Below are 23,591 nucleotides of genomic sequence, written 5' to 3' on the forward strand. Positions count from 1 at the left end.
AACAGGCGGCGCGTGTTAAGCTTGGCCCGGGTGGTCTGCGTGGCCACTGACGCAGGGCTGGGGACGGACTGGGGAGGGGGCGTGTGAAACACTGCTCCCGTAGGCCAGGTAACTGTTTTGGGGCTACTCAATTCTGGGACGCTCCATCTTGGGGTTTTCAGTAAGTCTTTTCCATGCTGGGCCTCAGTTTGTCCACGTAAGAATTGAGAGTTTAGATGAACTCCCTACAGACCCCTCATGCTGTGAATGTCTGACATTGCAAGGTCTATGCCTGGCTCAACATGCTAGGCAGTTCTACCGAAGTCTCCCCCGCCACTCCAGATGTAGACTTTTTTAACCACTTCGTGCACTTTGTCTCACGGAGGTTTAAAATGATTACCACAAATGTTTTCTTGGAAATAGCTTTACTGATCCTTCACCGTTCCTTGCTGCCGTCCATAGTTTTCCCGTGGAGCATTTTGCTTGCAAACATTTTGCTGTCTGTATTTGCCCATTCTCTCTTTGTTCCCTAGGCTAGGCTGTTTTTGCTTCACATCTGGATTATTGCAACAGCTTCTTAGTTGGTCTCTGACTCCAGAGGTTTCACCCTCCCCCATCCTTCCTTTATGCTAACGCCAAACTTAGTATAGGAAGTAAAAAAAAAATAGTTGAGTGCTTGCTTAGTAAAAGTCAAAATGTTGTGAGTAGTGGATTGACTGTGACTCTCCCAAGGCTTTATTTACAGTGGGTGTTCAGACATTGCCTGTGAGTAGGTGATGTCTGTGACACAAAGCTGTGACCGATAGAATTCAGCAGGAGAGGTAGAGGTCAGTAAGGGCTTAGTAAGGGATGGGACTTGAACTGTGTGTTAAGGGGGAGTAGGATTCAGATGGGGAGAAAAGGATCCTATGGAGTTAGTGATTAGAGCAGCCTCCTGGCCGAGGAGGGGTAAGGTGGGAGAGAAGGAGGAAAGGTTGATTAGGCTTGCGGTTCCTGCAAGATCTTGACTACTAGGCCAAAGTTGAAACTATTCTAAAGGCAAGCATATTCCAGGAAGAAAAGACCAGGCTTGCTAGAGGTGGAACCTAATAGAGGCTAGGATACTGAGCCAGGGAGCCATGGCAGTCAGCAGTGGAGAGCTGAACTGTCCTTTCTGCCTGCTTCATGTTGTCCAGCCTTTGCTACTTCCCCCACCCCCTTTCAAGGGTCTCTTAGCTTTTTCCCTCTCACCTGAACCTGACCTTTTTCCGGCCTCTGTTCTCCTAGTTTGGCCAGGTTATGACTGCCTGTGGGGCCGTTCCAGGCCTCCCAGCACATTCTCCATTTCACTTCCTTCAAGCCCCTGCTGAAGATACACTTCCTCCAAAGGGTGTTCCCTCACCGCCCTACCCCCATGCCTTTGTGGCACTGGGATTCCGAAGCAAGCTTCCTTGGTTATTGAGCTTGTCCTGGCCCAGCCAGAGCAGGAGTTTCGTCTGAAGGCACAGCATGTATGTGAATGCTTCTTTCAGACTCCTGCTACCTGATGCTGGATCTGGAGTTTTGAGAATAGGTCCTCATGTAGTTCCTGATTTTTGTTGGTAAACAACTTTCTTCTTAAAGGAGAAGCTGTTGGTAGTTATGAACACCTCTTGCCCTTTGTGACTCCTGGTATTTAATGCTGCAATTCCAGGTGGATGTTTTCAATTTTATTCTCAGATGCAGAAAGCACAGAATAAATTCTTTAAAATGTGTTTATTCCTAATTAGTAGAGAAAAAAACCATGTAATTCTTAAGTCTAAGGCTATGTGGGGAAGGTCAGGGGATCAGACGGGCCTGGGTCTGAACCTCTGTACAGCTGCTCACTAGTTATGAACTTGAGCCATTCCTTATGTTTGCTGAGCTTGTCTCTTCTTTCCTTTTTTTTTCTTTTTTGGTGCTGCAGAGTTAATTAGCCCAGGGCCATACACATGCTAGACAAATGCTCTACCACTGAATTACATCCCCGCCTTGAGCCTGACTTTTCTTACCTATAATGTGTAATGAAGTCGGGGTTGTACAGTTTTACAGCATCATGTGCATCTGCCTGTCCATGTGCTTTCCACCTCCCCCATCTCCTCTTTATCTTCTGAGACGGGGTCTCATTGTATCTGGAGTTCACTGTTCAGCCAGGCTGGTTGGTTGTCCAGCAAGCCCTAGAGATACTCCTGTCCCCACCTCCCCAGGGCTGGGATTGCAAGCGTGAACCTCTGTGCATGGCATTTTACATGGGTGCTGAGAATCCGAATTCAGGCCCTACTGGAAGTAAGCTCTTCAGTATAGACTGAGCCCGCTCCACAGCCACTAGGATTTTTAATGGAGATGGCATACAAGGGAGATAAGATAGCAAAACCTTGGAAGTGTTGAAGACATTTTATTATTATGATTAGGTGTGGTGTATTAGGAGTGAAGATGGGCTGCCAAGCTCTGCCTAGGCCCTCTGTACATGCGTCCAGCCTGCCTTCAGTTGAAGCAAGAATGTCAAACATTATAAACCCAGAGCCCCATCATTTTGTTATATTTCCATTCATTTTCATGTAATTTTAGTTGAAATTCTGTTTCATGCTTTCAAACTTCTTCATTGTGTCCATTTAATGTTTTGTAGCTGACAAACTGCTGAATTTAGCTTAGTGAAGGTCGCCAACTGAGCGCAGTTAAGCCTCTAATGGTTATTTTCTGTTGATGTTGCTGGCATGGAAAGCACCCTGGAAGAATGCAATTCAAGGTGAGCCTTTCTAATCCGTTTGTTATAAGAAGTGGAATGTGTGTATTTTTCCAGGTCTCCTGAAAAGCCAGCCACGAGCAGATAAGCTGCTGCGTCTTAATGTATATTGAGAGTTTTGTTTTAAGAAAGCTTACTTCTTCTGCTTGAAACATCCTTGAATTCAGCTCAGGATCAGTGTGAACCATCTAGCCAGGTACAGTGGTGCAAAACTCTGGTGCCTTATTGGGGAGGCCGAGACAGGATCACTCGGATCCATGAGCTTGAGCCCAAATTGGGTAATATAGCAAAACCCTATCTTTAGAAGAAAAGCAAAGATTTTGAAACATTTTTGGGGGCCTACTTATTCAGTAAAAACAATGAGCAAATTTTCACAGTCAAATTTTGAAAATGATTTGAAGTGTTGGTTCAATTATGGCCCCTTACCACCATGTCAGACTAGCTGACTTTTGTAGGTTTTCTTGAATGGAATTTGTCTTTCTACTTGACGTGGGTCATGAGAATCAGCACCAGGAAAAGCCATACCTCTCACTGGGAAGCCTGAATTAAAGTTCTCTTCTTACTGAGAACGTTTGCTCTTGAGACTGGGTCAGTCATTAGCTGAGTGACCCCAGGAAAGTTCCTTGTCTCTTGGACTAGGTCTCCTCATCTGTGCAGTGGGAATAGTTGCACTGTCTGTGTCTGTTGCCAGGAGCTTCCTCTGTACAGTGTTTAGGGCAGGAGGTAAGGGCAGGTCTCACTGTTGCTGGTGAGGTTGCAGCAGCCATTCCTCTCCTGGGTGGAAAACTAAGAAGCAGCTTCCAATGTTTTGCATTGACTAAGACAAATCACACCCTCCCCAAATTAGTGTATCTGGGCAGACCTGGAGAGTGTTAGCGCCTCGCTCAGAAATGTAGCAGTTCGGATAAAAATGTTCTCGCACATGAATTAATGCAGTAAGAACTCTAAACTTGTTTTCCTTTAAATTAGGAAGCGCCCTTCATGAATATCCATCACAGAATGCCACTTCCTCCCCTCCCCCCCTTTTCTTGCCTTGACTTTCATCAGCATCACAATGCTTCCTGCAGCCCTGCTGCTCCCCGGCCTGCTCTAAGATGGGTTTGGAATCACAGACATTTGCCTGGGAATAATGGTCCTTCCTCGTGCCTGAAGCCCCTTCTAGACTTGTCACCTTCCTTTCTTTTCTTGGAAGTGTAACTGGGCATTTTTAAAGGATGTGTAGCATCTCAGGGAGCAGCAGTGTTTCCAGGTGAGAGGGCAGTCAGCCACATTGCAGATTTTCAATCCTGCCTGTCCTGCCCCGGGGCTCTTTGAGTGCTGAGGGTACTGCTGCTGGTGGCAGTCCAGAGGTCTTGACTTACCTGTTTGGTTTAGGATAGATCAGCTGACCCATACAGTGAGCTGTGAGCCCAAGAGCTCATCTGGGTGTGAGACGATTCCCATTGCTTGCCTTGTGCTCTGCTAATGCTCTGGGTGTCATAGGGAGATCATTCTGAGGCTTTACCCATGGTCAATATGGAGGAGACTTGAGGCCTGCATGTGTTGATCTTCCCAAGTGACATCTAGGAGTCCCTGGCTGGTAGGCTCTCTGGATGAGGATGCCACCGATTGTTGTGCTCTTTTTCCTCACATGTAATGTTAGGCGTGGTGCAGTGTTTTGCTTTTCATCCTAGCCGTTGGAAATGGTGTTTGAGCGAGGGTTATGTGCACTGACCTGCTGCTACTAGGCCTCTTTCCTGAGGAGCAGTGAGCATAGTCTTTGGTTCTCAGTTTTTCTTTCTTCCATCTGGCTCTGTAATGCCACTTCCTCCTCAGTTAGTGCAGTGTGGATCAGTCCCAGTCTCTTCCCACTCCCATTCCTTTCTTCCCACTGGGCAGCCTAAGTGCAGCTTCGCTTTTTGGACGCTTGTTCGCCAGAGTATGCCAGCCTACAGCCCAAGTCCTTCACAGCTAACTTCAGTTCTAGGCACATCACCAGGCTAAAGAGAATTAAAGGTGTGATTAACTTCACGTTCCATGTACCCCATGGCCAGATTTACCCTAACAGGCCCAGGACAGAAGGAGAGGCTTTGTCAGGACATCAGTTTCACCCAGGATCCTCAGTTCCTCGGGACCAGCAGCCTCCTACTTCTTCCCTGCATGGAATTCCAGCAGGCGGCTTGAAGTAAATTTTTTTAAATAAGCTTGTCTTTAAAAAGTAAAAACATGCATATTATAGCACTTCTGAGCATAGGATAGAACAATATAAAAACAAGAAAACTCTCCCCAGTCCAGCGCTCACTTCAGAAGGAGTCCTCAGAGAGTTCTGAGCATGAGCTTGCATGTGCTGGGTCCTAAGCAATGTAAGTAGGTCTGGAGCGGTGGTCGGCTGCTAAGGGCTGCTCTGCAGAGAGGCCTGCGTTTGGTTGGGTTCTCAGCACCCACACAGCAGCTCCAGGTCCAGGGGGTCTGATGCCCTGAAAGTCTCCTTGGGTACCCGTAGGCATGTGATGCCCATACAGACGAGACATACTTTTCTTTTTTCCATAAAAACCGTATCTAATAGACCTTAAAATCTTCAGTTCCTCATCAACCTCATTGTGTCCAACTTCATAGACCTACAGACACCTGTGTAACAATGTATTTAACCAATGTCACTGATGCAAAACCAGGAAGCAAACTAATCAGCTGTTACACAGAGCATGGTGACATGTTACAGATGTCTGGGCTGGCTCTCTTTTCTAACTCCTTGCAGAAGAAGCTTTTTCAGACACACCAGAAGAGCTAATTGGATCCCATTACTGGTGCTTGTGAGTCACTTCTTGGTTTCTAGGATTTGAACTCAGGACCTCTGGAAGAGCAATCAGTGCTCTAAACCACTGAGCCATCTCTCCATCCCTGCTTGATGTGGGTTTTTTGAGACAGGGTTTCTTCGTGTAGCCCTGGGTGTCCTGTAGCTTGTTCTGAAGACAAGGTTGGTCTTGAACTCACTGAGATCCGCTTGCCTTGCCTTACAAGTACTGGGATTAAAGGTGTTCACTTCACTACCACCATCTAGTATGTATTTTTTAATATATTTATTTTTTTCCCACAATTTGGGAAAAAAATCCTAGAAGCCATGTAGCCTAGATTGATAGAAACAATAAGAAAAAGGTGTGTCTCAAAGGCATAAACATGTGGACAGGACGAAATGTGCATGTGTAAAAGCAAACCAGAAGTGCTGACTTTTGTAGTCTATGAAATGTAAACAAACAGAGGTGCAGTGTTATTGCTGGAGTCAGAGAGGATGACTGTACCTGGTGAGTTCCAGGCCAGTCTTCCCAACAAACAAAAATGCCATCTTTAATCGTAGCTGCACAAATGGCAGAATCAAAAGGTACTGTAGGTATTGTTAGCACTTTTAACCCCTGTGTGGTTGAGTCAACTGTAAAGCGGGACATGATAGCGCAGACCTGTAATTCCAGTATTTGGGAGGCAGAGGTAAGAGGGTTGGTTGCCTTGAGTTGAGGCCAGCAGGACTGTAGAATAAGACTGTCTCCAAGAAAGGAAGTCCTATGTGCATATACATCAGTGGCTGTCTGCCTCAGGCTCCCAAGGAGCTTGGGCTATGGTGCGTGCCCCTATACCCTACCTTTCCTTTACCTTTTCCCCTTTTTATTACTTTTTTTGAAACAGTGTTTCTCTGTGTAGACAGACTGGTCTCGAACTCATGGAGTTGCCTCTGCCTCTGCCTCTGCCTCTGCCTCTGCTCCCCTTGTGCTGGGCTTAAAGGTGTGCACCATCACCACCCAGCTCTCTGCTTTTTCTTAATCAGTCTTTGGTGGCTGCTGCAGACAAAAAAAGAAACAAAAAAGAGGGGTTGGGGATTTAGCTCAGTGGTAGGCGCTTGCCTAGGCATAAGGCCCTGGGTTGGTCCCCAGCTCGGAAAAAAGAACCAAAAAAAAAAAAAAAAAAAAGAAAAGCGCATGTATATGCCTTATTACATACTGGTTTCATACTTCTGCAGCACACATGTATACACACTTCTGCAAGCACGGTTTCTATATTCCAAGTTTTTAAAAATAATTATTACATTCATTTATTTAGTGTGTAGGTACATGCACATGTCACTACACACGTGGAGGGTCCAGCTTATGTGGCAAGTGCCTTTGCCTGCTGAGTTCTCTCTAGCCCCTAGCAGTTACTTTAGACCAAAGGCTTTTTATGTGCTGATAAATATCACCAAATTATCCCCCAGGATTCCATTTGCCAGCACTTAAAACCTTGCTTATATGTAATGACTTTTTTTTTTTTCCGGAACTGGGGACCGAACCCAGGGTCTTGCGCTTGCTAGGCAAGTGCTCTACCACTGAGCTAAATCCCCAACCCCATATGTAATGGCTTAAAAGTGGTACCTTGGAGCATGGTGTGCCTCAGTGGTAGTGTTTCTGAACCACATGAAAGGTCCTGGGTTTAATCCCCAGTACCGACTCCTACTAAAAAAAAGTACCTTTTTTTTCTTTTGTAATCCAAACATTTTAAATCACAAATAAAGTTAAAACATGTTTTGGTGAGGTTTTTGTCTTTTTAGTTGTAAATAGCCTTTGCCCATTTTGGGGAAATGTGTTTGTGTTAGTCCAGTTTGATTAACAAATTAAGTAATTTGGAGCTAGCCCACAATCAAAACCAAAAAAAAAAAAAAAAAAGAAAAGAAAAAGAAGAGAAAAAAAAGGATTTCCATTTTCCTGTGGCTTTTTAGAGAGAGAGGTGTGTTTTTTGTTTTTTAAGATTTATTTATTTGGGGCTGGGGATTTAGCTCAGTGGTAGAGCGCTTACCTAGGAAGCGCAAGGCCCTGGGTTCGGTCCCCAGCTCCGAAAAAAAGAACCAAAAAAAAAAAAAAGATTTATTTATTTATTTTATGTTAAGTACACTGTCGCTGTCTTCAGACACACCAGAAGAGGGCATTAGATCCCAGTACAGATGGTTGTGAGCCACTATGTGGTTGCTGGAATTTGAACTCAGGACCTCTGGAAAAGCAGCCAGTGCTCTTAACCACTGAGCTATCTCTCCAGCCCAAGAGGTGCATTTTTCATCATACATTTTTATGTAGTTGTGTACATTTGTCTGTGCCTTGAGGCTTCTGGAACTGATGTCATGCCTGGGAGAGCCATTAAACCAATGTCTATGACTATACCCAGCTCTTTTAGTTATTTTTTTTCTTTATTAACTTGAGTATTTCTTATTTACTTTTCTTTTTTTTTTTTTAAAGATTTATTTATTTTATCTATATGTTAGTATACTGTAGTTCTCTTCAGACACTTCAGAAGAGAGCATCCCATTACAGATGGTTGTGAGCCACCATGTGGTTGCTGGGAATTGAACTCAGGACCTCTGGAAGAGCAGTCAGTGCTCTTAACCACTGAGCCATCTCTCCAGCCCTAGTTATTTTTTTGATGATACAAAATACTAATGTAAGAATATTGATGGTATTCAGTAGAAAGCTGAAGCAGCCAAACATTGCTTACTGGTTTTTAGGACACTAGCAAGCAGGCAACTGCTTTGAAGGCTTCAGGAGCTGTGTTCTGGTTGGCCAGGCTTTCATGTCACCTACAGAGACACTCCCTGTAAGAGTGTCCTTGCTTCTTTACCTCCTTTGTTCACACCCATGTGAAGGAACAGGGCTAGTCACTGGTGTCTCTTTTTAGCTCAGCATGTCTGTTGCTGCTTGACTCTGCCCCTGTCTCCGTTTCTGTACAGTGCCCTTTTCTTCCAGAGCTCCCGCAGGTAAAAAACATCTCTGTGCACGGAGGCCTTGGAACTGAGCTTAGTATCAGGTCATCTTGCATTTTAGAGCAGTGCACCGTGTGGTACCCACAGTGCAGTGGTGTATCCTGAGCTTTTTCTGGTGAGACCATGCAGAGCTTTAACCTCATTGCCATCCAGTCTTCTGTTAGGCCTTTTGTTTCCTTCTCCTTTGCTCTGTGGGAGGAATGGTAGTTGAAGGACTAGCCCCTCTTCCCGTAGCCATGCTACAGTGCTTGGGTCTTGTGAGTGGCTTCTCGGTGTGCCCAAGTTCTCCCACTGTAAGCCGTTACTCTGAACTTAACCTTGTCGTTTGCTGCCTGGAGTCTGCTAGCAGCCTCACGGCTCTGTCTATGTACCTCTCTGTTAACTCTTGCTCTCTGGCCTGCAGCGTCTCTCAGTGCTGCTTTGTGTTCTACTGAGCATGGGCTGAACCTGTGTTGTCTTGGGGGCATCTTGTCTCTAAGATGTCCACTTTGAATCACCAAAGGGCTGTCATTTGAGCCCTGGCTTTGTGGTTTCTAACTAATTAAGGCTTTTGTATGAAGAAAGGACGTTTTGCTTAATGCAGGTATAACGAGCCAGAGAAAAAGGTATCTGAAGAATCCAAGGCATCAAAACTGATCTGAGAAGAGGTCATGCACTTTATTAGGAGCTGCCTCCGCCCCCCAAATGTTTTCTTGATCTTAGCTCTGACCTGCACAGATCTGGTTTTGTTGCTTTCAGAAATGATCTGTTGTTAACATAGGCTGGCCTCCTGTCTTCCTGCTGCTATGCTGGCTGAACAGCCATGAAGAGGTGGTTTTGAGCTGCAAAGAGGACACTTTTAGCATTTGTACTTTCAAGGTCTCTTACTAAAATACCTTCACTATCTTAGTCGGTAGGAAGGTGCTTGTCACTTGTCCCTGTCATCTTCCTTCCTCTTCTGCCACTGCTGTTTTACTTCCGCTCCTCTGCCCAGTAAAATGGGGAGGTTATCCTTCTAGGAGGTGTAGATTACAAACATGGAAACATGCTGGGAAACCAGCCTCGTGGAGTGACAATACCTGCCTCATTGAGGAGACGTGGGCTCCTTGAAGTGAAGCATGGGTTGCATTCTTCCTAGCAAGAACCCAGCACTGGACCTCCATAGGATATCCTCATGCTCAGGAAGGCTGAGGACTATGACTACAGGTGACTTGGAGGAATGAGAAGATAATCCTCCCACTGGTTGGATAAGCAGAAGAGATCCATGAAGATAGCGAGCGGTAGCCAGTGTTCCATGTTCTTATCCACAGCATGGCTTTCTCAGACAAAAACAAAATAGCTATTAATGGCGCCATGGGGGTGGGTCCAGTTTATACATGCTCGTTTTTAGAGTTAAAATATGACTAGTTTTCTCTCTCTTTTTTTCTCGTCTATTATAATGTGCTGGGAAGACATGATTAATCTGCTAAATTAAAGAACACTGATCCTAATGTTTTTAGTGAGTGGAATAATCAAATTCATTATTGTTTTCTGAAGCAGCTGCAAACTTAATCTAAATGAAAAATGAATATAAATCACATCTCTGCATTATCAAAAATGAATTTGATTTCCATCTCTCCCTGGGCTGGGAGGAAGCTGCATTAAGCCCATGTCAAACTGCAAGCCAGAGACTTTGTGAGTCTTTGCATTCCCTGTGGTTTGCTATATGGAGGAGTTGATGTCGAGTGAGTATTTCCTGTAAGTGTAGAGAAATAATTTAAGTCCCCGGTTAGTATGCCGTTTACTGATTGCAATTAAATCCTAGTGCAGCACAAATGACAGGCTAATTCCCTTAATTTACAAAGAGTTCTGACAATCCAGTAAAAAGGCAACTGCATGCCGAGGATAAGAAGAGGCAGTTCAGTGATGGCTGCCTTCAGCTAGCCATGGACAGATGTTAGAAACATGGTGGGCGGCCTCCTTGGTAAAAGAGTGTGTGTATCACAGAAGGAGGTACTGTTTTCCCCCCTCCAGTTCAGCAAAGTTGAAGTAGTTTAATGCGTGATGCTGGTAGTTGTGGGGAGCAGCTCTTCCCTGTTTGGGCAAATCAGTGTCATTTGGCACCTCTTAGAAGATGCTTTGGCATTACATGTTGAAATGCAAAGTCTCTCTCAGTTCTTCTGCAAGGAGTTAGAAAAGAGAGCCAGCCCAGACATCTGTAACATGTCACCATGCTCTGTGTAACAGCTGATTAGTTTGCTTCCTGGTTTTGCATCAGTGACATTGGTTAAATACATTGTTACACAGGTGTCTGTAGGTCTATGAAGTTGGACACAATGAGGTTGATGAGGAACTGAAGATTTTAAGGTCTATTAGATACGGTTTTTATGGAAAAAAGAAAAGTATGTCTCGTCTGTATGGGCATCACATGCCTACGGGTACCCAAGGGGACTTTCAGGGCACCAGCCCCCTGGACCTGGAGCTGCTGTGTGGGTGCTGAGAACCCAACCAAACGCAGGCCTCTCTGCAGAGCAGCCCTTAGCAGCCGACCACCGCTCCAGACCTACTTACATTGCTTAGGACCCAGCACATGCAAGCTCATGCTCAGAACTCTCTGAGGACTCCTTCTGAAGTGAGCGCTGGACTGGGGAGAGTTTTCTTGTTTTTATATTGTTCTATCCTATGCTCAGAAGTGCTATAATATGCATGTTTTTACTTTAAAGACAAGCTTATTTAAAAACTTTACTTCAAGCCGGCCTGCTGGAATTCCATGCAGGGAAGAAGTAGGAGGCTGCTGGTCCCGAGGAACTGAGGATCCTGGGTGAAACTGATGTCCTGACAAAGCCTCTCCTTCTGTCCTGGGCCTGTTAGGGTAAATCTGGCCATGGGGTACATGGAACGTGAAGTTAATCACACCTTTAATTCTCTTTAGCCTGGTGATGTGCCTAGAGTGAACTGTGAATTCACCTTGCTTACTTCCCAAAGCTTTTGAATGTTGCTCCGCTCCGGGGAGGAGTCTGAACCTCTCAGCACTTAGGGAAGCCTTGCTACAAGGCAGAGCGCACCCCCTTTCACTTTTTGCAGGAAAAATGGAACCTTCTAGGTATTAGCCATGGTATGCTGCTTCCTGTTGCCCTGTTGAGGCCAGCCATCCCACTAAGGAGACCTCGCAGAAGCCCCTTTCACCGTAATTATGTCCCATCACAAAGTGCTCTGTTGCTGGTGAGGACTCCTTGCCTTCCTCTCAGCCTTTGATTTGCTATTTAAGCACCTTCCGCTGGGAAATGCCATGAGATGGGTGACACCTGACCTTTTCTTAGGTGATGGGTGTTATTTTTGTAAGTCTTGCCAAATGGATAAAGAATTGCATCTCTTTTTAAATTTTGTTTGTTTACTGATGAAATGATTATTTTTCTCTGTCTAAAAGGCTATTTTTATTCCTTGTTCTTAAAAAACATCTGCTCATATTTATGGAGTTTTCAATTGTGATATTTGGTATTTATTATTTGTGAATTTCATACTTCTCAGCTATGTATTTTGTAAATTCCTTTCATAATTTGTTTTTTGACCTTTTTGGTAAGCATTTTTAAGGTATAAAAGTTTTACTTCTGTAGTTATACCTCCACATTTCTACATCAACATGATGCTGTACAGGAAGGATTAGCCAGAAGTTTATCAAGTTCCCCAAAACCATCTCTACTTAGAGATTCTCCTTTCCCTATACTTGAAGTGGCAGTGAATGACGTCTTGGTGTGAAGTCCACGTCACCAGCAGGTTCTTTGGCCCCTGCTCTTCCCTTGTGCCCTGGCCCTGCTGAAGAGGAGCTTCCGGGAAGTCCTTCCGTGACTCAGGCTCTCTCTCTTGAGACATGTGATTCCTTCTGTGGGGTCAGTTTCCCTGCAGGACTCACACCTCCTCACAGGTCTGGGTAACCTTTCTGCATCCCTTTGACCCTGTTTCAAGTAGCATTTGCTCAGTTGGCCTTCTGTGACTTGAGAGTGACTCCTCAGCGAGAGGATGGCCTGCTCTTACCAGGATTGATGGGGACGACTAGGACTCCCTGGTGTGGTGCCCAGTTGTGCATCAAATCTGGCTAGAGTTTTCTCTTCTCTTTTTTCTTTTTTAGGCAGGGTTTTTTTTTTTTTGTTTTTTTTTTTTTTGGTGTGAAGTGGTGAGGAATTTAAAGTGCTGTTTGCTCTATTGGATTAAATTAAGTATATATATTTTTTTTTTACTTCACAAGCACAACTGCCAGGGTGCTGCAGTAGCACCTTGGCAGTGCAGGGGAACTCTGGGTTCTGTGCCAGCACGGTGCTTTAGTGGTGGGGAGGCTTGGGGAAGGCTTGGTAACTACTGAAAAACACTGAAAACATGTGGCTTGCACTCTTACAGCACATAAGTGTTGTATAATAGATACATTTTAGAATTGTCTTTTAAAAAGGAATTTAACAAACAGTTCCATTGGCCTGTATTTCATTTAGAGACAGTGGTCGTCTCTGCAGCTAAGGCTCATAACGGATGTGCTTCTTCACTCACCCGTTACAAAGCTCACTCAGTGGAGAGGGTGCGGTTACCACGCCTGAAGACTGAGTTCAATACCTGGGATCTACTTGGTGAAAGGAAAGAGAGGGTTGTGGCAAAGTTAACCGGAAGTAAGGATGCTGTGGCGAGCATCTGTTGTGTTGGATACATTTAATACATTGTGAGGAGCCCTGACTAAGGACGATGCTACTCTTCGCAGTAGTTACTCTTCATTATTTTTGATAGTAGTGCTTTATTTCTTGCTTATCAAGTTGTTGTTGTCTTACTCTGAAAGAGTATTTACTTCTGAGGTGAGTGTTTGGTGAGTTGTCAGTGGCCATGGAGACCTCCTTTGACTTTCTGGTGCCCAGATCATCTTAGCCCTAACCTTAGTCGCTCAGTCCTAATCCCTGGTGTCTGCACACAGGCTTTATAATCCCTTAGTGGAAGCAGATGTCTGTCAGTTCCCTGTCGTCCTCTGCTGTCAGGTTTGTACCCGATGCAGAGTTGCCCTCCGTGTCTCCACATGGGGCTAGGACAGTGTGAACGGCCTGGAGAGCGTTTGTGCCTTGGCACTTCTGTGTCTTTTTCATTTAGTTCTGCCAATTTATGTTATCTAAAAAGATGTCCATTTCGTGCAGATTTCAAAGTGATTTCAATTGTAAGCCAGGGTAAATAAATAGAAGCATTTTCTTTTGACTAAAAGGTTTTAACTCACATTCTGACAAGATCGAAAACGCTGATGTGATCCAGTCAGACCGGCTGACTGAGCCTGTCCTGCAGGAGTCCTAGTGTACACTTGCCAACTCCTACTTCCCGGTGGCTCTTTGCTAGTGAGTTATCTGTTCCTCTTGTCCCTGCTTGTCTGGCCTCCTGAGTTGAGTCCGTTACTTTCACTATTTATTGCTTACAGAGTTAAGGCACCAATTTCTTTTGTACTTCTTATTGTAGATGATGCTTTCTAACCCTCAGCGTTTTATTGTAAAAAAAACTCGAAAGCTGCAGAAAAATGACTTTTTAGGTTTTTGGAGATAGGGTTTCTCTGTGTAGTCCTGTCTGTCCTGGAACTCACTCATAGACCAGAATGGCCTTGAACTCGGAGATCCGCCTGCTTCTGCTTCCCAAGTGTTGGGATTACAGGCACGTGTTGCCACTGCCTGGTTCGACAGGTTTTTACAGTAGCCATTGTCATTCTGTGTACCTCTGTAACATTTTACTGTGTTCGCCTCTTGTCTGTCCATCTGGTTTGGAAGTTAGTATTCAAGTCAGTTAGAGACACACAGAGGCCAACTGTCCCTGGTGCCTTTCTTGCCCTTGATTCAGTTCTTAGTAAGGAGCGTTTTACTTTCTGATGGTTGGCAGGCGTGATGGCGCACACTCCTGAGCCAAGCTGAGCGCTCAGCGTGCTCAGCTCAGGGTAGGCCTGAGTGTGAGGCCAGACTGAGGCCCTGTCTCAAAAAAAAAACAAAATCAAAAATAGAATTGTTACTGGGTCTAGTCTTGTGTTTACCTCAGCAGCTGTGGGGTGTGTGTGTGTGAGTGTGTGTGTGTGTGTGAGTGTGTGAGTGTGTGTGTGTGTGTGTGTGTATGTGTGTGTCACAGTGCACTTGAGGTTAGAGGACAGCTTTGGGTTGTTTTGGTTGTTCAGGTTGTTTTGGTGGCAAATGTCTTTACTCACTGAACCATTTCACTGGCTTCTTTGGTGTCCAGGCCAGGAGTGGTAGGAGCATGTCCCAAGCATGCCAGTTCTGTGAGCACCACTGCAGGGCCCTGCACTTGTGCTGTGCCCATCACTCCTTGCTTTTGCCTGAAATAACTCTCTCCTATAAAGGACGGAGTATTGCTTATCTTGCAAAGATATGTAGGAAAAGCCCAAATCAAGATTGCACTGGAAAGAAATTTGTTCCAGTCCTTGTGACTACACACTTGAAAACTACCAATTGGAAATATGTAAGTGGGAGCTGGGGAGACAGCTCATTCTGTAAAGTGCTTGTATTTAATCTCCCAGAACTTTGTGAGGGAAGGAATCAACTCCAAACATTGTTCTCTGGCCTCTACATATGCACTGTGGCACCCCAGACATAAATAAATAAAATCTAATAACAAGCAAACAGGGGACTAGAGTGGTGATTCCGTGGTTAAAAGCACTGACTGCTCTTCAAGGACTCAGGTTTGATCCCTAGCACTGATGTCATTGGTCACAGCCATCTGTAACTGCAGTCCCATGGGTCCATCATTCACTCCTAGCCTCTGAGGATACTGCATGTACATGGGATGTAAACATACAGGCAGGTGAAACTGTCATACACATAAATAATAGGGATTTAAAACCTGGGCTTGGGGACATGTGCCTGTTAGTTATCCTAGTGACGTGGCTGGAGACAGATGGATATTTTGGTCTTGCTGACCAGCAAGACTTAGCAGTTGGTGAGCGCCCATCTCAATTTGAGGCTACTCTCAGAAAGTAAGATAAACCAAGGTAACAAACGGTGTTGACCTTTGGCTTCTATGAACATGCTCACACATGTGTATGTAAACATGTACACAGACATAAACCAGAGAGAGAGAGAGAGAGAGAGAGAGAGAGAGAGACAAGGCAGATGTTCTGTACATGAATTGAAGCATTTTTGTAGGGCTCCTCGGAGACCCTCAGCAGCAGGTGAATGGGAATGTTTCATGAAGGACGCCACGTTTCCTCAGCTGAGGCAGCCCTCCTGTGCATGCCGTGCTTTACTTTTGATTATGTTGAGTATTGAGTAAGAGTGACACTGGGCTAGTAGCTTATTTGGCTGTAGCTGAATTAATGGAACCCAAGCAAGAGGAAGAATGTCCAGGCAGACCTTAGTGCTAGCAGCAGAGTCGCAGCGAGCTCCATTTATGCTGCTTGCTCTTGTTGAGGAGCCCTGGCGAATTACGGGTGCTCTTTGTCTCTGCAGATTACGTCTCGTGTCGGGAGAAATGGACAGCAGCAGTTTCATTCAGTTTGATGTGCCCGAGCACAGCAGCACCGTTCTGAGCCAACTAAACGAGCTCCGCCTGCAGGGGAAGCTATGTGACATTATCGTCCACATTCAGGGCCAGCCCTTCCGAGCCCACAAAGCCGTCCTCGCAGCCAGCTCCCCGTATTTCCGGGACCATTCAGCACTGAGCACTATGAGTGGCTTGTCAATATCCGTGATTAAGAACCCCAGCGTGTTTGAGCAGTTGCTCTCCTTCTGTTACACTGGAAGAATGTCCTTGCAGCTGAAGGATGTTGTCAGTTTTCTGACCGCAGCCAGCTTTCTTCAGATGCAGTGTGTCATTGACAAGTGCACACAGATCCTAGAGAGCATCCACTCAAAGATCAGTGTGGGAGACGTTGATTCTGTTACCATTGGTGCTGAAGAGACTCCTGAGAGCCGGAATGGGGTGAAAGACGGCAGCTTCTTCACCAGTCCTGTTGAAATCTCCCCTCCGTACTGCCCTCAGGTACGGCAGCCTCCAGTCAGCAGTGATCTCCGCATGGAGACCACCCCCAACAAAGCCCTTCGGAGCCGCTTGCAGGAAGAGGGGCACTCAGATCGGGGGAGCAGTGGGAGCGTGTCTGAGTATGAGGTTCAGATAGAAGGGGACCATGAGCAAGGGGACTTGTTGGTGAGAGAGAGCCAGATCACCGAGGTCAAAGTGAAGATGGAAAAGTCTGACCGGCCCAGCTGCTCCGACAGCTCTTCCCTGGGTGATGATGGCTACCACACGGAGATGGTTGATGGGGAACAAGTTGTGGCCGTGAATGTGGGCGCCTACGGCTCTGTGCTCCAGCACGCCTATCCCTACTCCCAGGCAGCTTCACAGCCTTCCAGTGTGCCAGAAGCTTTTGGAGGTCAGACCAATTCCAGTCCATCCAGGTCCATGCTGAGCTGCTTCCGAGGCCGAGGGGCCCGCCAGAAGCGGGCTCTGTCTGTTCACCTGCACAGTGACCTGCAGGGTGTGGTGCAGGGGTCTGACAGTGAAGCCATGATGAACAATCCCGGTTATGAGAGCAGTCCCCGGGAGAGGAGTGCCAGAGGGTACTGGTACCCATACAACGAGAGGTTGATCTGTATTTACTGTGGGAAGTCCTTTAACCAGAAGGGAAGCCTCGACAGGCACATGCGGCTGCACATGGGCATCACCCCCTTTGTGTGCAAGTTCTGTGGGAAGAAGTACACGCGCAAGGACCAGCTGGAGTATCACATCCGGGGCCACACCGATGACAAACCGTTCCGATGTGAGGTCTGTGGGAAGTGCTTTCCATTCCAGGGCACCCTCAACCAGCACCTGCGGAAAAACCACCCAGGGGTCACCGAGGGCCGGGGTCGCATGGAGTCCCCCGAAAGAACAGATGTATATGGGGAACAGAAACTTGAAAGTGATGTGTCAGCCTCAGAGATGGCGCTAGATTCCCGCCTGGAAATCCACACAGTGTCTGATGCGCCTGACTAGGACCCGAGCAAAGCACATCAGTCAGTGCATCGTCGTGATTTGCTTTGTTGTAATCTTTGCTTTCCCCACCAAATCTCTCGGTTTTTCGCTAGTTTCTCTGAAAGTTCTGTGGGGTACTTCTTGTGTTTACTCTCCCCTCCATTCCTCTCCCCCAAGGAGCTCAAAGCATGAAGGGCAGTGTATCCAGGGAAAACACAGGCTGACAATATTCCTCTTTGGCTAAATGCTTCTCCCAACTCTGCCAGTGATTCAGCTATGCCAACTGATTGACCCCACATGCTCTGCAGGGGCCGCACTCACTGTAGGTGCTAGCCCGGGTGCATTTTCACGGTGAGAGGCTAGGATGCCGTCAGCTGGTACAAATGGGTAACCTTTTCTAATTTAAAATTACTTTTAGGGGGTAGTTAGACAATTTATATATATATATAATAAAGTGGTTATTATATATATAGTATATATACATTCTCAAATTTGAGTTTATTCTGGTTGAGGTGAATGTAAGAGGAATATATAATTTAATACAATGTGAACAGAGCTCTGGCTTTGTTTCAGCCCCTCCTACTATGTTAGTTTTAACCCTTCGTTTCCCTTACAGAAGAATGTCAGTAGACTTTCATATATAGTAATCATTGTGTCCAAATGCAAGCAAAGCAAATCACAGTGTTCGTAGCTCTGCTTCATAACAAACACATAAACCAAATGCCATAAATAAGGTTCCTTCAACTGTAGTGGGAAACCATTTTGGAATTTTTGTTTGTTGTCCAGGTACACTGGACAACCTGTGGTGCTGACCTTTCTACACAGTGTAGTGTTACATTAGCCAGCCCCAAAGGAACAGTGGTTTTCAAGGTTTTTACTGGCTTACAACTCTACCTTCATTCCGTACTGTAGACGCATACATACCAGGTAACTAAATCGCTCCACCTTGAGTTAGTTCTCTGACTAAAGGACAGGAATTTGTAGAGCTTGTCTACAAAATTCTCCAAGCAGTGTTGTGGTTTTGTTATTTTTGTTATTTCCTTTTGGTTCTCTCTCTCTCTCTCTCTCTCTCTCTCTCCTCAAAAACAGCCAGTTCAGGTGCACAGCAACTTTTCTATGCAGTTCCCAGGGAAACTGCAGACCTTGGAATTTGTACTTTTTGTAAAGCTATATACTCTACGGGAATTGCAAGCAATATATCTATCTTAGTATTGTGTGTGCTAGTGAGAGCCCCAGTGGCTCCCTCACTCTCAGTGTTTCCTGCTTAAAGAAAAAAGTCAGAACTCTCGAAGATCCTCTGTGTGTTACCAGATCTGTGTATGTCTCACCATTTTTGGTCATGTGGTGCTATTTTTATGTTAAGTATAGGTCAGTATCGGTCTAGAAAATGTGAAACCTACCAGTAGTAATGACTTAGTTACTTTCCTCTCAAGTTCACAGCTTGAAAAGAAACCTCAAAAGCATGTGCTGGCAAACTGCTTACTGTCTGAGCTGTGTCTGGTCAGTGCTTTGGAGAATGTCTGTTTGCCGTTAGATTCATACACAGCAACAAGCTTCGCAGATGGCTCTGGTGCTGTGGATCAGGCAGAGAGCAGTTCAGGGAGCCGCTGAGGGGCCAGTCATACAGCTGGCCGCCGGGAGTCAGCAGCTCCGCTCTCCGCCTGAGACCTGAGCTCTGAGACCTGGACTCAAACAAACAGAAACCCAGAATCTGAGGCCCAACCTCAAAGGCTAGGAGCTAAGGAATACTTTAAGATGTTTGCTGGTTTGCCATGCTTTTTTGGCTCTTAAGATACCAAGAATGATGGGTTTGGGGGGAAATTTTTTGTTGGTTTTGTTTGTTTGTTTGTTTGTTTTTGAGAAAAAGTTTGATTCCAGCTCTATGTGTGTAGCAGCAGCCCCAGCGGCGGCTCAGTAGCCCCTCCTTAGCACACAGGATCTGCTCATATGTGAACGCCTCACCTCAGTGTTAACTCCTGTAGATGACTAATCCCGCTGCTCCCAGGAGCCGCTCTTGCTAATCGGGTATACGGTATGCCTTTTCCTCGTCAAACTGCCTAAGTCGGGGTTTGTCCTCTCCCTGAAGCATTTGTTCAGCGGAGAAAGCTGAACGCCTCAGGGGAGGCTGGGCCCCAAGTGTTTACCTACTTAAGTGTGTTCTGAGGTTTCAGGTAAATGTCTGTGATTTTCTCATTTTCCTTACATGAATGCGTTTGGTTCTGATTTTTTTTTTTTAAATTAAATGCAAAAACTTTTTTTTTTTCATGTTGTGTTATCAATTAAGTTTGTGACAAGAAAGGCCCTAAATCTAAGGATGTGAGATGTCGAGCTCAGGGAAGGAGCCTCCTTTTTACTTAGGCCTGGGGCCTTCTGAGATGCTTCCAGAGCTTTCTGTGGTGAGCATAGTACACTTGGGCAGCTCGTCCATGTCCTGGGCCTTGTCACTGTCTGTCAGAACTCATAGACACGGAGTTCTTGTATTTGTCAACTTGTTTAGCTGGTTTGAGTTTACCAAAGAGTGACTTATCCAAAATTGTCTTTGACAAAAATATACATTGCTTTGATTGTACAGTTCAGGTTCAAACATTGTAATGGGACTGGTATAGGGCAGAAAACCGACTTGAGTTTAATTGATCATGATTCCGCATCTGACAAATTGCGCTTGCTCCCATTCGTGTTGCTGACACTTTACCCTCTCCACTGATAGCAGTGTTAAGAATGAATTCTCAAGCCATAACACAGTACTGTAAAGTTCACAGGGCTTCGAGGGAGGCAGCGCCCAGGCCAGCACAGTGCTGCATAGCCTGTCTGCAGTCACCATGGGGCAGCAGCCGTTCATTGTGCTTAGCCACATGAGGATGTGCCAGGAGAGGCAGCGTGGCCACCTAGCAGGCCTCTCTCCCTGAAGCTTACTGTGTAACTCCTTGTGGACAGCAAACCTGTCCCTGTACAGTAGTAGGTTAGGTCTCTCACTATAGCTGGTGCACAAGTCCACTAAGATAAACAATATGTGAAGACATCTTTTACAGTGAAGTATGTCCTGCCTTCCTACAGGCCTGTGCGTGATCGAGTCTCTTCTCAGCTACCTTTCCATGTTAGACAATGTGAAGACAGCCACAGCGCCCGCCCTTCCCTGCGACATTAGTACCATTGCACAAACTGTGAAGACGTTTTATACTTTTGCTAACACTTGTGGTTTTCAATCTTTGTTTGTTCTCATCAGTACTCTGCCCTCTTGTTTCTACTAAAGCTGTAAATACATTTAGAAACCATTTGTAAATACAGTTACACAGATGAGTTCATCTTCCTGGTCAGTGGGAAAGCCTCCCGATCAATCGGCTCTGCCGTGGCAGGTTCTCTCTCTCTCTCTCTCTCTCTCTCTCTCTCTCTCTCTCTCTCTCTCTCTCTCTCTCGTGTGTGTGTGTGTGTGTGTGTGTGTGTGTGTGTGTGTGTTTAAACAGCAGAAAGGATACTGTCAGTTCACTGTTATGCAGAATATACTGTAGAACTAAGGTGGTAATTTTTAAATCTCCCAGAGGTCTATAAGTATATATGCCTCCTCTAATGATGGCAAGTCTAACCTGCCTCCATGTGTGTGTGTGTGTGTGTGTGTGTGTGTGTGTGTCTGTGTCTGTGTGTCTGTGTGTCTGTGTGTTTTAACAGCCCGGATTCTAGGGAGAATCCGCAAGAACACAAAGCAAGGGCTAGGGGACATGTCCGTGTGAACAGACTCTGCCTCGGGCTGCTGTGTTTTCCTTTAAGCTTCCCACTTGTTACTGCTCTGTTTTTGTAGTTACCATTGTTCTTAGATTCTATAATGGTTTCCTGTGAAGCCTCCACTGAAAGGGACTCAAATATGCAACATCTAAACTATTTTCCAAGGGCTCATGCCCCTCGAATGGTGCTTCTAGCCTGGTCAGGGTTATTTATTAAATTTTATATATGAAAGTACTGGGGAATTATGTAAACTCTTTTTACGAGACTATCTAGTTCTTACATCATAGATTTCATATACTCAGTGCAGCTGAACTGAACGTTCAGAGAAGTCATTCACTTTGCTCTAGATTTGTAATGGTCGTCACACACATTGTCTTCAGTAAGTGCCAGAGTTCCCACTGTTCCTGCCAGGGCTTGCTAACTCCAGGTGCCCCCTGGGTCTGGCACAGACAGGGCTATTGCTGCTCCTGCTTAGCTCCTGGAGCAAGCTTTGCTCACTGCCCTGAGTGGCAGATTGAGCATACAAATCTCTCACTGCCCTTCAGTGACAAGCATGCTGTGAATGCGGCCTCAGGACTTGGAGAACAAACTCCAGGCTGCTGCCCTGACTAGAGCAAGAGGTAAACTCACCTGCCTCCCCTGAGAACGACCATTTTCCTAATGTGAAACCACCTCTTACCACTTTAGCAGTAGGGCTAACAGTCTTCTGTTACAAATGGCTGAGCAATGTGAATGACTTCACATGGTGTCATTATCTTGCAATATAAACTGGTAACCTCAACGCCACACTTCATCACCACGTGAAGTAAATGAAGCTAGCTAAGCGGATGCTGTATCAAGTAGTAACTTGCCATTAAGGTTATTTTATAGCATGAATTGAAGACTATTTATTCAAATGATATTTTACTCATATTCATTTTGCTTTAGGTTTGTGACATGAATATTTCAGTGCTGCTTCATTTCGTTCTGAATTCTTGTTTCTTGCTTGTAAATGGCTTTTTTATGGTAATAAATTCAATGGAGATTGCTGTTTGTAAATAAAAATGCTGCTAGAACAACCTTGCTGTGGTCTCTGTCTTCCCACCCCACCCATGTCCTCCAGGAGCACCCCTGCCTCAGACAGACCCCACCCATGTCCTCCAGGAGCACCCCTGCCTCTGACAGACCCCACCCATGTCCTCCAGGAGCACCCCTGCCTCAGACAGACCCCACCCATGTCCTCCAGGAGCACCCCTGCCTCAGACAGACCCCACCCATGTCCTCCAGGAGCACCCCTGCCTCTGACAGGCATCTGTTTCTCTAGCCACTGGTTCTCTGAAAGGCTAGATGTATCCTAGGAGGACTGAAGTACTGTGGTGCTCTGAACCTTTCCTGTGTGGCCAAGAGGGGTATCCTCAACATGCACCATGCTGAGTGCACAGCACGTTGGGGTGTCCTGCCCAGTGCAGCTTACAGTGGGGTGGGTGCTCTATCTGTGCCTAGCCAGTTGGCAATGACCAGAACTATTTTTTCGTCCTCCTACACTTTTTTTCTCTTTGTCTTCCTCCTACTCCTCTTTTCCTTCTCTTCCTCCGTGCTCCCACTCACCCCCATCTCAGAAGCCTTTCTTCCTTGCAGCAGCCCTGCAAGGGTTAGACCCTTTACAATAGACTTACTGGGTGCTTCTGCTTTCTGTCCACTGCACAGCCACTAGAGGGACTGTTTATAGTCAACATGTCTCCACCCACTCAGCCTCAGCTGAGTGCACAAATCCTCAACTCTGGACCTTATGTTCTTAGCACAGACCCTGTACCACAGGGCGGTAGGGCTGGTGTGCAAGCATGGGCCAGCATGGCTTCCCATGAGTCTATAAGTCAATGGTTTCTTGCTTGTGTGTTCAGGTTGCCGGAGTTCTCTCCCACTTGATCAGGGCTCCTTTACAGTCAGGTGACATTGAGTTGGTATATGCTATGGAAGGCCTATTTGAAAACCAGCTTCCCTTCTAACTGGAGCCTGCCTGCATTAGCTTATGTGAATAGAGGCCTGGCTTTGAGTCTTACCTTTGCCTGACCATGGATTTGAGTCCCATAACTTCCTTTTGCACTTCCTTTCCACTTTAGGGTTTTACTTTTGGGGACAAGGTCACACATACATAGTCCAGGATGGACTTAAACTTGTTATATAGTCAAGGATGCCCCTCCTGCTCTTCTAGATTGCTGGGATTAGAAGCGTGCACCCTGTCTTTTCCATGCTGGGGCTTCCTAGGCAAGCATTCTGCCAACTCAGCCACATCCCTAGCCTCCCTTCAAACTTTTAGCCAGTACAACTATGGGACCCACTTTTGACAAGTCTTGGTAGAACCTGGAGGATTGCCGCCTTGGCAATCAAGTTACTGCCAATGACTGTCATTTTAACTAGTCACTTCCAGGTGTGTTCCACCACACATCTGGGTCCCTGGCGCTGGCTTCAGAGGATTTCCTAAATGATTTTCCCCCCTCTGCTCAACCC

At 45.9% G+C, this 23,591-nt stretch overlaps 1 protein-coding gene across 4 annotated transcripts in view; it reads left to right on the plus strand.

Annotated features, from left to right (window-relative positions):
- Zbtb34 (zinc finger and BTB domain containing 34) overlaps nucleotides 1–22,158 on the plus strand; it is a 22,568-nt gene extending 410 nt beyond the window's left edge. Inside the window, exons 2-3 of one of the 4 annotated variants that reach the window (XM_032902697.1) lie at nucleotides 2,603–2,722; nucleotides 15,884–22,158. In XM_032902697.1, the coding sequence (XP_032758588.1) occupies nucleotides 2,691–2,722; nucleotides 15,884–17,408 (1,557 nt within the window). In that variant the 5' untranslated portion in view covers nucleotides 2,603–2,690 and the 3' untranslated portion in view covers nucleotides 17,409–22,158. Of the gene's footprint in view, nucleotides 1–2,433; nucleotides 2,723–15,883 lie in introns of those variants that run through there. The other 3 variants (XM_032902699.1, XM_032902696.1, XM_032902698.1) reach the window with 3 other exon arrangements.
- Nucleotides 22,159–23,591: the final 1,433 nt, after the last annotated feature.

Source organism: Rattus rattus, chromosome 5 (genome assembly GCF_011064425.1).
Source record: "Rattus rattus isolate New Zealand chromosome 5, Rrattus_CSIRO_v1, whole genome shotgun sequence".
Lineage (NCBI taxonomy): Eukaryota > Metazoa > Chordata > Mammalia > Rodentia > Muridae > Rattus > Rattus rattus.